The sequence below is a fragment of the Symphalangus syndactylus genome, chromosome 6 (assembly GCF_028878055.3).
Source record: "Symphalangus syndactylus isolate Jambi chromosome 6, NHGRI_mSymSyn1-v2.1_pri, whole genome shotgun sequence".
NCBI classification, from domain to species: Eukaryota; Metazoa; Chordata; class Mammalia; order Primates; family Hylobatidae; genus Symphalangus; species Symphalangus syndactylus.
Window position 1 is genome coordinate 130,386,065 of NC_072428.2, and position 13,195 is coordinate 130,399,259.

The 13,195-nt window shown below is 43.9% G+C and overlaps 1 protein-coding gene across 14 annotated transcripts in view; it reads right to left on the reverse strand.

The window, feature by feature from the left end:
• Positions 1-13,195, reverse strand: part of SLC37A3 (solute carrier family 37 member 3) — a 77,512-nt gene that overhangs the window by 35,850 nt on the left and 28,467 nt on the right. For 9 of the 14 annotated variants that reach the window (XM_055284244.2, XM_055284241.2, XM_055284238.2 and 6 more), the window contains exons 6-10: positions 12,785-12,930; positions 9,809-9,905; positions 5,891-5,975; positions 5,102-5,280; positions 2,441-2,582 (exon numbers count right to left, since the gene is read on the reverse strand). In XM_055284244.2, the coding sequence (XP_055140219.1) occupies positions 2,441-2,582; positions 5,102-5,280; positions 5,891-5,975; positions 9,809-9,905; positions 12,785-12,930 (649 nt within the window). The remainder of the gene's footprint in view (positions 1-2,440; positions 2,583-5,101; positions 5,281-5,890; positions 5,976-9,808; positions 9,906-12,784; positions 12,931-13,195) is intronic. The other 5 variants (XM_055284247.1, XM_063641661.1, XM_055284249.1 and 2 more) reach the window with 3 other exon arrangements.

Sequence of the window (13,195 nt, forward strand, 5' to 3'; positions counted from 1 at the left end):
AAGGTCAGGAGATGGAGACCATCCTGGCTAACACAGTGAAACCCCGTCTCTACTAAAAATACAAAAAAATTAGCCAGGCGTGGTGGCGGGTGCCTGTAGTCCCGGCTACTCAGGAGGCTGAGGCAGAAGAATGGCGTGAACCCGGGAGGCAGAGCTTGCAGTGAACCGAGATTGCGCCACTGCACTCCAGCCTGAGTGACAGAGCAAGACTCCGTCGCAAAAAAAAAAAAAAAATGTCTGACTCCCTGAAAAGGGGTCCTCCACAACTTCCTTTTAAGAATAAACTGTTAAATTACCATGATGACCAATGGGGACAGGAGACCACAAATCAGACAGCAAAACATGAAAAAAGGAAAAATTATCAAAGCCATCCGCTATCCCTTACAAAAACAAGTTGTGAATGCTATTTTTGTTTTTTCTTTTTAATTTGAAAGACAATGAATTAAGAACTATGCCTCACTGGGCATGGTGGCTCACGCCTATAATCCCAGCACTTTGGGAGACCAAGGCTGGAGGACTGCCTGAGGCCAGGAGTTCAAAACCAGCCTGGGCAACACAGTGCCCTTATCTCTATAAAAGATAAATTAGCCGGGCGTGGTAGCACGTGCCTATATTCCCAGCTACTTGGGAGGCTGAGGTAGGAGGATCACTTGAGCCCAGGAGGTTGAGGCTGTGGTGAACTGTATTGTGCTGCTTGAACCCAGGAGGCTGAGGCTACAGTGAGCTGTATCGTGCCACTGCACTCTAACCTGGGCAACAGAGGAAGACCGTGTCTCAAAAACCAAAAAACTGTGCCTTATAGTATATTGAGGCCAGTAGGTGGGCACAGTGGCTCACGCCTGTAATTCCAGCACTCTGGGAGGCCGAGGTGGGCAAATTGCCTGAGCTCAGGAGTTTGAGACCAGCCTGGGCAATACAGTGAAACGGCATCTCTACAAAAAATACAAAAAAATTAGCTGGGTGTGGTGGTGCATGACTCTAGCCCCAGGTACTTAGGGAGGATCGCTTGAGCCCAGGAGGTTGTGGCTGCAGTGAGCCAAGATCGTGCCACTGCACTCCAGCATGGGCGACAGAGCAGTACCCCCATCTCCAAAAAAAAAAAAGTGGCTAGTAAATATTCACTAAAATAAAATTTAGCAGTGATGGTTTGCTAATAGGACACAATCTTTAAAAAGCAGGGATATGAATCTTTCAAGCAACAATGTCACATACAGCACCATTCTGAGTTCTAGGGGCTATGGGACATCTGGTGTGTCCTTATCAGATAGCAGGCAGCTGGACAATTTCAACTTCAGAGGATACAGAATATGGTGAGGTCTAAAGATGGCAACCTCACCTTTGGCTCTGGATTTAAGAATACGGGCAGCCAAGTTCAAATACAGTAATAGAAGATTGCCTAGCATAGACTGTGTGCTTTCACAAGCTCACAGCAGTTGAGTCTCACCACAATTCTAAATGTTAACATTATTGAAGGTTATTAAGATCTGGCATAGCCATCTAAGTAATACCCACTAAAATACATTCTGCTCCTCTGTCTTACTTCCTTGTTCATACTTATTACTTCCTTGTTGATACTTCTAGCTACAGCAAAAAACCACTATTAAAATTTTCATTTATAATGAAACAATTGTAAAACATTCACAAAAATTAATCCCTGCTGTTACATCTACCTCTATGATCTGACGACCTACACACTAAGGTGTATTTCCCCTTTATCCTCAGCGGATATGTTCCATGACCCCCGTGGATGCCTGAAACCACAGACAGTACCAAACTCTATATATACTATGTTTTTTTCTATACATACATACCCACGATCAAGTTTAATTTATAAGGTGGGCACAGAAATTAACAATAACTAACGACAAAATAGAAAATAATAACAATACACTGTAACATAAGTTATGTGAATGGTCTCTCTGAAAATATCTTATTGTACAGTATTAAGAGTAACTGAAACTTCGAAAAGTGAAACCACAGATAAGTGGGGGACTGGTGTATTCTTCCTTATTAGGCTGGGGAAGGTGGGGAAGGCGGGAGGTAGATACGATGAACACGTTCACATTCTAACTTGGATCTCTGACATACAATTAGCTTTAGAGCTAAGATATCACTGAGAAAGCCGTATGAAAGGATTGCATTTAAAGCGATTCCCATGTGCTTCCTGAGACAAAAGAACTGATCCATCAACAAAGGACTAAGAAAAAAGAGTCCAATAAATCACAGCGCTGCCTTAGGCTGGGTCTTCCTTTCTATGGACCTCGTTTTTTCTTTTTTTTTTTTTTTTTTTTTTGAGTTTGGCTGTTTACTAGTAGGACAGTTTAGGGAAAATGGCTGTAGAATAAGTAATAAAACTTTAAATGAGGCCAGATTTCACAACCCAGTAAAAGATCACTAGTGACTAATTTTTTATTATGGAAAAGACGCATCACTGGCATACCTATGATCCCTCCAACGTCGTACCAAATGGACAGCTTGTCGGCTTCCGCCTCCTTCCAGCCGAAGTTGTTACTCAGATAAAAGGGGAGCCAGAAGAAGAAGGAGTAATTCACTAACTTCAAGCAGGCGTAGGCCAGTGAGTACTACAAGAAAAGCATTCAACTATCAGCGAGGGACAAATAGCACAGCATGACCACCATTTTAATGTCATTTAAAAGCAAAACAAAATAAAGGAATTTAGGATGAACAGAACCTGATTTTACAATTAAACATCTCTACAAACTCCTATATGCCTGACTTCAGCTAGTCTCCCTCTGCTTTTCATTCCTGTTAACTTCTAGACAGGCATGTACAGCAGGCCTTTGGAATAAAAAACACCTATGGCTACTTCTTAGCTGTCTCCAGTTTCTCCTCCTATCAGTTCTCTGGTAGAAACAAGCCAGTGTTTTGAACCTATAAGGCAGGGCACATGCCCACATTTCTTTATTCACACAAAGATGAGTGATATTCATGCCACTAACCAGCGTTAACCACAGGCAAAGAAGTCCAGGAAGCATCACGGCTTTTACTGGGAGCAGCCAAACGGGCTTGGTTATTCTACTCCTTGCCAAGGCAACACTGTGAACAACAGAGAGCAAAGGGACTACACTACAGTTCCAAGGTCTAAGAAAAGCAGCAGCATGATAATTCCTTTCACACTAGTTTCCAAAAGCTCCACATTCCCCGGTCTGGTGGCAAAGAAGAGAGTCTCTGGCGAGTCAAAAATGAAAGAACATGTCATCATCGGCCTTGTGGCTCTCCCTTGAGGGGAAAAAATGCTGCAGCTGCATGAAGATGTGGTGGGGCTGAGACTCCTATATTCAACACATTACTACCAGGAAATCCTGACATTTAGCATCAAAGGAAAAAGGGTGGGGGAACAGACGGGCTGACTTCAAAGGGTGTCTGGCTAGTACATTCTTTTCCCTGGAGCTGCCAGTTATTCCCTAGGTATCACTTGTTTTAAAACAGCTTCCCTGGCAGGCAACAGCCACCCCCTAGAGAGCCAAATCCCAATCACGAGTGCATTCTGACCAGACAGCCTGCTACAAAGACAAAGGAATTAAGTTAACTAGATTTCCTTTACATCCCTGCCCATGTCAGAGAACAACAGCTTGTGAAGAACAAAGGAACAGCAAAATAAGTCCATATTTAGTCACAACAAAGTTCTTTCTCAAAAATTAAACTATTACCAGCAGAATATTTTAAAAACCAGTTAAAAGATAATAATCAATAGCATAAGAACAGGTCTAAAGCAACCTGCATTTCTCTTATATCATATATCATCACTGGGTTAAAGAATTGTGGAAAATTACATTTTAACTCATACTTAACTCTGTTGGAAACGTTAGTTCTCTCAGCTTGGGGGCACCGACAGAAGGGGATTGACAGGCATGTATTAAGATGGCCTACAGATCACTCTACCTGAGGGATCACATTAATAAAGCACCATTGACAAATGAAATAACAATAGGTGCTTGTTCAAAACACAACAGCCCAATGTTACAGGCCCCAGGGAAGACTGGAATAATTTCTATTCCATGGGAAGGGGAACTGAGACACACGGACGGGTTGTGTGACTTACCCCAGGTGTCACAGAAAGTTAGTGGGTAAGCTGGAAACATAACCTAGGCCTCTTAACTTCCACTCCAGTGCTAGAGCACCCGAAACATCAAGACAGAAAAACTGCAGCAGAAGGGACTTAGTGTAGACGTTAGAAGGCTTTCCTGACTGCACAGGCTGTGGAAAACACCGGAATGCATTACCAAGAAAGACTGTGGAGGGCTCTGTTCTGGACCCTTTAAAAGGGGGCAAGCCGGGCGCAGTGGCTCATGCCTGTAATCCCAGCATTCTGGGAGGCCAGAGTGGGAAGATCATGAGATCAAGAGATGGAGACCATCCCGGCTAACACAGTGAAGCCCTGTCTCTACTAAAAATACAAAAAATTAGCCAAGCATGGTGGCATGCACCTGTAATCCCAGCTACTCGGAGGCTGAGGCAGGAGAATCGCTTGAACCCGGGAGGCAGAGGCTGTGGTGAGCCGAGACTGCGCCACTGCACTCCAGCCTGGGTGACAGAGCAAGACTCCATCTCAAAAACATAAATAAATAAATAAATAAATAAATAAATAAATAAATAATAAAAGGGGGCAAAGCAGACTTAGGAACCATTCACAGCCCTTCTACTTGGTCCACATATAACTCTATAATACTTCAAAAGGCCCAAAAGCACACATTAAAAAATATCAGTTTTGCCTTTTTAATCACATACCAGATCAGGGTCAGGAAAGCAGGGCTCTTTGGCCAAGTCTGACCACGCCTAACTGTCCCATGTTTTCAGTGGCTTATTTTGCTCTACAGAGCTGAGTAGTTGGGGGAGAGACTGGATGGTTCCCCGAAGTCAAAAATATTTACTCTCTCCCTCTTCATGGAAAAGGTTTGTCAACCCCTGCATTAGAGATCAGATAAGCTGAGGGGCACTAGACAACATTCCTCAGAATATATATTCCTAAAATAAAGTATCCAACAGAGGCTCAATACTTAAGGAAGCTTTATCCCAGGCAGAGGAGATATCACAGGCTCTCATGCCTCCCTGGCTGTGGTGAGATGTGAGCGGTCCTTACCGGTATGACTCCAGGAAGGCAACATGCCTGGTAGAAGCTTATTGCCTTGACTTGGGCAACAGAACTATCGTCTTGGATTGAATAATTCGGCTCATATTCGTCTTCATTTTCACCATCATTAATTAATGGCCTGTGTGAGTCTTCTTCAAAGTTTTCTTCTGCCTCAATACCTGAGAGACCTAAAACAACAGCGACAGCCACTGTTTATGGAGTGCCTACCACATGCGAAGGGCTCTGCATACATCCCTACTTATGGGGTGATGTTATTTTTATTTCCATTTTACAGAAGCAGCAACGAAGGTCCAGAGACCAAGGTCAACTAAGGTCAATTAAAGTCACACAGTCTATCTAAAAATACTCAAAAGATAGAAGAATTGTACATCTGTTTGCTTCTGTGGTTTCGTTTGTATATAATCTGTATTTAACTACAGGTTAAGTATCATTTTCGTGAATCATTTTTATGGATGAAAAGAAATGTTTCAAGAAGTGAAATTAGAAATACATCCATGTTCATTCTTTGCCAGTGTCTCAATTATAAAAATCATTTGCAAATGCGAATATTTTCCTGTATCTATAAAAGACGTGCATCACTCCCCTCAAACACATCCAGCTGTGCCAGGGGCTGGCTATAATGTCGACAGGACTCAAACGGCAGTACTGTTCTCCTTTCACTCACTAAAAGGAGCTCAGAGTTTTCCTAGGAAAAAAGAGATTCGATTTCTTGGCCTCAGATTTCCTTTTGGCCATAATAGTAAGACATTCGGAATAGAAGGGGCGGCTTCTCCTCACCAATTTCTTCAGGTGACACCAGGAGTCCAAAGAAGATAACGATCCCACCAGCAAACTGCACAGACGCCGTCACCAGAAAGGCATACTGGAGGAGAGGGGGGAAAGGTGGTCCTTACATATCTGGGGGCAGTCATCACAAGCACATTCATTAAAGTTGTGTTGGGGGAGGTGGGGGTGGGGGAGAGGTGGGAAGGGAGACCAGAAAGCAAGGGAGCACCCAGAGCTTCTACTGGGCCAGGCGCTGTGCAAAGTGTTCTACTCGTGTTTTCTCATTTAATTCTTCCTGGTGATTCTTTTTTTTTTTTTTTTGAGACGGAGTCTCCCTCTGTCGCCCAGGCTGGAGTGCAGTGGTGCAATCTCGGCTCACTGCAAGCTCCGCCTCCCGGGTTCCCGCCATTCTCCTGCCTCAGCCTCTCCGAGTAGCTGGGACTACAGGCGCCCGCCACCACGCCCGGCTAATTTTTTTTTGTATTTTTAGTAGAGACGGGGTTTCACCGTGGTCTCGATCTCCTGACCTCGTGATCCGCCCGCCTCGGCCTCCCAAAGTGCTGGGATTACAAGCGTGAGCCACTGCACCCGGCCTCTTCCTGGTGATTCTATGAGGCTCAGAGAGGAGAATTTAAGGTCCCCTGGATACTAAGTGGTACTATTATGATTGTGAAATTAGACAAGCTCCAAAAATCTAGTTCTTTGCATCACACAGCCTCCCATAAAAGACAGTATCTGCCCTTGAAGATATTACATTACAGTTGAGGAGATTAAATACATGAGACAATATTATAAAGCACCATGTAGTTGAATAAATGAGAAGGCCCAATCCTACTGAGAAACATACACAGGAATCCAGATGAAGGAAAGAGCTGAAGAGGCTGAAGCAGTAAGACAATGTCTTAGGGAAGAACGGAAAATCAAAGCCAATTGCCCATCTTTCCAGGCACACGGTAAGCAAAGGCACAGGGTGGAAGGAGAGAGAAAGCTTATTGCACGACTCAAGGAGAGGGTTTCTGCTAGGTGATAATAGGGAAGAAAACTGATTTGGAAAGGTGACAGCTAGATTAAAGACTCTCAACCCCCAGGCTGCACAGCTGAATTTTTATTTAACAGAGAATGGAACCTGATGTGGACACTGAATTTTTAAACCAATGAGTGACAAAATTAAAGCAGTGTTTCCAGAAGTCAAATCTGAGAGCAGCACAGAAGGTGAACTGAAATTTTCATCTGAACCAACTATACAATCCAGGTGTGAGGCTAAGAAGCCTAGAATAAAGGTGGCCATGAATGAAGGGAATGAAGGACTTCTCAATGACCCTAACTACACCAAAATTCTTGGTGAGCTGTTTAAAAATGTATCTACCTTTTAAAAGAGCAAACTTACTTTGAATAATTTAGGTTTTTGAGTAGGTAATATATTCACATGATTCAAGCAATAGAGGAATAAGATGTACAGTAAAGCTGGGCACAGCGGCTCATGCCTATAATCCCAGCACTTTGGGAGGCCGAGGTGGGCAGATCACCTGAGGTCAGGAGTTCGAGTCTAGCCTGGCCAACATGGTGAAACCCCATCTCTACTAAAAATACAAAAATTACCCAGGCGTGATGGCGTACAACTGTAATCCCAGCTACTCGGGAGGCTGAGGCAGGAGAATCCCCTGAACCCAGGAGGTTGCGGTGAGCTGAGATCATGCCATTGCACTCCAGCCTGGGTGACAGAGTGAGACTCTGTCTTGGAAAAAAAAAAAAAAAAGTACAGTAAAAGCTCTCCCTCCTACCCCACCTTCCCCATCTGCTCAATTCTCCCAATTTTCCCAACATATAACCATTGTTGTTCATTTTTACTGCCCAGAAATTGTTTTGGAAACATACAAGCTAATACAAGCATATTCTCTTTCATTCTTCCTTCTTACACAAATGGCATTCAATACACAGTTTTGCATCCTTGCTGTCTTCACTTAGCACATTATTTTTTTTTTTTTGAGACGGAGTCTCGCTTTGTCACTCAGGCTGGACAGCAGTGGCGCGATCTTGGCTCACTGCAACCTCTGCCTCTCGGGTTCAAGCAATTCTCTGCCTCAGCCTCTGGAGTAGCTGGGAATACAGGTGCCTGTGAACATGCCCGGCTAATTTTTGTATTTTTAGTAGAGACAGGGTTTCATCATGTTGGCCAGGCTGGTCTTGAACTCCTGACCTCGTGATCCACCTGCCTCGGCCTCCCAAAGTGCTGAGATTACAGACAGGAGTGAGCCACCACGCCCGGCCCACTTAGCACATTTTTGAGATTGTTGCAGTGCACTGCTCTCTAACAGTTCATACAGAGCTTCCTCATTCGACTTCACAGGTGCACAGCATTGCTTTGAACAGGTTTACCATGGGTGAACTATGACCCTGTCGCTGACAGTTGTGTTCACTCTTTGGCTATTATAAACAATGCCAAAATAAAGAATCTTGTAGATGCATCATTTGCATGTGTTTCAGTCTATTCATCTGTGTGAATAATTCCTGGAGGTGGAACTACTCAGTGTGCATAGTTGTAATTTTGACAGACGCTTTCATATTGACCCCTCCAGGAGTTAGTGACTCTGTTAGTCTTTCAACTGCAATGCCTGTCTCTTCAGGTTCTTACAAGTAGAACATGTTTTCAAACTTTTGGATTTTTAAAAGTCTAATAAGTATACAGTATAGTTTTTCTTCCTTTTTTTTTTTTAAACAACATAGCTTTAATTTGCATTTCCCTGCTGCCTAAGTTCCATAAGAACAGAGATTTTTGTCTCTGTTGGTCAGTTCTATATTCTATAGTTCTAAGAGCACATATAGGGAGTTAAATATTTATTAAATGAATAAGCAGTGAGTACAATATTTTACATATGTTTACAAGCCATTTCTACATCTTTTACATGAACTATACATTCAAATTCTGTATCTTTCTGTTGTTGGTCTTTTGCTTATCAATTCATGGATGCTCTTTACATATTAGGGGGATTAGTCTTTGCTTTTTGGTGTTTTCTTTTTTGAGACAGGGTCTTGCTCCATCACCAAGATTGGAGTGCAGTGGTGTGTCTTGGCTCACTGTACCCTCCAGCTCCCAGGCTCAAGCAATCAATCCTCCCACCTCAGCCTCCTGAATAGCAGGGACTACAGGCATACACCCCCCACACTCAGCGAATTTTTTAGTTTTTTTGTAGATACAAGGTCTCATTATATTGCCCAGGCTGATCTTGAACTCCTGGGCTCAAGTGATCCTTCTACTTCAGTCTCCCAAAGTGCTGGGATTACAGGTGTGAGCCACCATGCCTGACCCAGATTAGTCCTTTATCTGTAACATGAGTTGCAAATACTTCTCAAGTGGTTATATGCCTTTAGACTCTCCATAGTGTTTTTGTTATGAATAATTTTTTATGTGTTTGAATATATCAGAAGTTTATGTACTTTTAATTAATATATCAGAAGTTTGTCTACTTTTTTTTTTTAATTTATTTATTTCTGAATGGAGTCTCACTCTGTCACCCAGGCTGGAGTGAAGCAGTGTGACCTTGGCTCACTGCAACCTCCACCTCCTGGGTTCAAATGATTCTCCTGCCTCAGCCTCCAGAGTAGCTGGAATTATAGGCATGTGCCACCACACCCAGCTAATTTTTGTATTTTTTGAGTAGAGACAAGGTTTCACCATGTTGGCCAAGCTGGTCTCAAACTCCCGACCTCGGGTGATCCACCTGCCTTGGCCTCCCAAAGTGCTGGGGTTACAGGCGTGAGCCACCACGCCCGGCCAGAAGTTTGTCTATTTTTAATACAAGCCTTGCCCTATCCAGACACAGTTCTACATAGTTTTAAATGGCCACAGTATTATTTAATACATAAAAAGCAACACACATGTGCACACACATAGAGAGAGAGAGAGCACCAGAGCTAGAAAACAATACCTACCTCATAACCATACTGAAGAACAGAATAAGCTAGGCATGCTCCCAAAATGTTGCCCACCGAAGCACAGGCACTCCAGAGACCAAAAACAACTCCTCGTCTAAGATGGAAAACAGTGGGAGACAAAGGGCCATGGTCAGAAGAGATACTCAGGGCAGTTCAAAATACAAAACAGCCAAAACAACCAAGGTGCATACTACCCAGACTAAACATGCTATTTAAAAAGTTTTTAAAAATACACAAAAATGAGCTGGGCGCAGTGGTTCACACCTGTAATCCCAGTACTTTGGGAGGCTAAGGTGGGCAGATCACCTGAGGTCAGGAGTTCGAGACCAGCCTGACCAACATGCAGAAACCCCATCTCTACTAAAAATACAAAATCAGCTGAGCGTGGTGGCATGTGCCTGTAATCCCAGCTACTCGGAAGGCTGAGGCAAGAGAATAGCTTCAACCCATGAGGCGGAGGTTGCAGTAAGCCGAGATCACGCCACTGCACTCCAGCCTTGGCAACAGAGTGAGACTCCACCACCCAAAAAAAAAAAAACAACTATCCAGAATATAAGGCTCCCAAAACTCGATAAAATATGACAACAGACAATGCAATAGAATGTTAAAAAGTATGAATCTACAATCATCTCAAAATACAAAGTCTTTGAAAGGTGGGCAAAAGATTTTAATAGATACTTCACACAAAAAAATATACAAATAAGCACATGAAAAAACACTCAATTGGCCAGGCGAGGTGGCTCACACCTGTAATCCCAGCCTTTGGGAGGCCTGAGGTGGGCAGGTCACTTGAGGTCAGGAGTTTGAGACTAGCCTGACCAACATGATGAAACCCCGTATCTACTAAAAATACAAAAATTAGCTGCGCATGGTGGCTGCACACCTATAATCCCAGCTACTTGGGAGGCTGAGGCAAGAGAATCACTGGAAACCAGGAGGCGGAGGTTGCAGTGAGCCAAGATCGCACCACTGTACTCCAGCCTGAGTGACAGGACAAGACCCTGTTTCAAAAGCAAAACAAAGCAAACACTTTTTAAAAAGATGCTCAACGTCATTAGACATTAGAAAAATGGAAATTAAAGTAACAATGCGATATAATTACACACTTATTAGAATGGCTAAAATCAAAAAACACCAAGCACGCCAAGTGTTGGGAAGGGCACAGAGCAATAAGAACCCTTATGCTCTGCTAATGGGAATGTAAAATGGTATGACCACTTTGGAAGAGACTGCCAGTGTCTTAAAATGGTAAACACAGTTGGGCGCAGTGGCTATGCCTATAATCCCAGCACTTTGGGAGGCCGAGGTGGTTGGATCACCTGAGGTCAGGAGTTCGAGACCAGCCTGACCAACATGGAGAAACCCTGTCTCTACTGAAAATACAAAAAATTAGCTGGGCATGATGGCGGGCGCCTGTAATCCCAGCTACTCGAGAGGCTGAGGCAGGAGAACCGCTTGAGTCCAGGAGGCGGAGGTTGCAGTGAGCTGAGATCACGCCATTGCACTCCAGCCTGGGCAGTAAGAGCGAAACTCCGTCTTGGGAAAAAACAAAAAAACAAACAAACAAAAAAGGAAATACATACCTAGCATATGATCCAGCCATTCTACTCCTAGGTATTTACCCAAAAGAAATGAAAGCATATGTCCACACAAGGATATGTACACAAATGTTCCCAGGAGCTTTATTTGTAATAGCCCAAAACTGAAAACAACCCAAATGTTCATCTGCAGGTGAATGAATAAACATGAATAAATTTCTAATTATGCTGAATAAAAGAAGACACAAAGCCTGGGCGTGGTGGCTCATGCCTGTATTCCCAGCACTTTGGGAGGCCAAGGCAGAATAGCTTGAGGCCAGGAACTTGAGACCAGCCTGGGCAACACAGACCCTTTCTTTACAGGAAAAAAAAAAAAAAAAGATGACTCAAAAAAAGAGTACATGATTCCATTTATATATAAAATTATGGCTGGGCGCGGTGGCTCATGCCTGTAATCCCAGCACTTTGGGAGGCCGAGGCAGGCGAAATCACCTGAGGTCAGGAGATCGAGACTAGCCTGACCAACATGGAGAAACCCCATCTGTACTAAAAATGCAAAACTAGCCAGGTGTGGGGACACATGCCTGTAATCCCAGCTACTCAGGAGGCTACAGCAGGGGAATTGCTTGAACCTGGGAGGTGGAGGTTGCAGTGAGCCGAGATTGCACCATTGCAATGGGCAATAAGAGCAAAACTCCATCTCAAAAAAAAAAAAAAAAAATTAGCTGGACATGGTGGTACACGCCTGTAGTCCCAGCTACTCGGGAAGCTGAGGCAGGAGAATCACTCGAACCCGGGAGGCGAAGGTTGCAGTGAGCCGAGATCACCCCACTGCACTCCAGCCTGGCGACAGAACAAGACTCTGTCTCAACAACAAAAAAGAAAAAAAAAGCTCCTTGAAGGTTTAGGGGGAAAAAATATCCCATTTGATCAAGCCCCAAAGTCTGGCGTTCTTCATCTGAATCTAATTAGAGCCCTTGTTACATGACCTTGGGCAGGTCAACATGAATAACCTTTGACCTCAATTTCCTTATCTTTAATGTAAAAAGGTTAAATAAGATCACTCTCAAAAAAGGGCAGGGAAGGCAAAACCCAAAGGAAGATACACGACGGATAGTAAATGAGATTTTTATGTTCTCTAAAGAAACGACGAGTAAAATAAAAAATTGAGACCTCCTGCCTTGGCCCACACTTGGAATCTGCCCACAGCCCAAAGAGTGGTAGGAGTGTGTCTCCTGGGCAGGATCACTTCTAAGGTCCACGCCATTTCCAACGCACACTGATGTGAAACCCTCTCTCCCTGAACAACTCTGACTTGCTAACGAAAGATGTGGGTGGTATCTAAGGCATCAAAGTAACTGACTTTGCCAAGTCTGAAAAATCCATCATGGAAACCACCTAAACAGAGAAATCAGAGAGGAAGGAAGTACCATACCCAGCTTTCCCAAACCAGTTGCCCATAACAGCAACCACACAGGGCCAACCAGTGGACTGCAGCAGGCCGTTCACAATCCACAGGCAGCAGTACAGCCATTTGTTGTAGAAATGCAGCCATTCTGTGAGTGCGCCAAAGACAAACACCTTGAAGAGGAGGAAACAAAAGGAATATGTAACAGCCACACTGACACTTTCAGTGGACGCCACTCTACCCACTTGCTTCAGAGTAGAGACCACGTGAAGGATACACTCACACAGCCAGTGCCTGTAAGTCCGGTGGCCAGCATCACAAAGATCCTGCTCAGAGCTGCAATGAGGAGGCAGCCACCCAATCACTGCCCACCAGAGAGGAGGAGATGCCAAAGACATAAAGTCATGAAGCTATCAGCCCTCCAACTGACATCTTCAA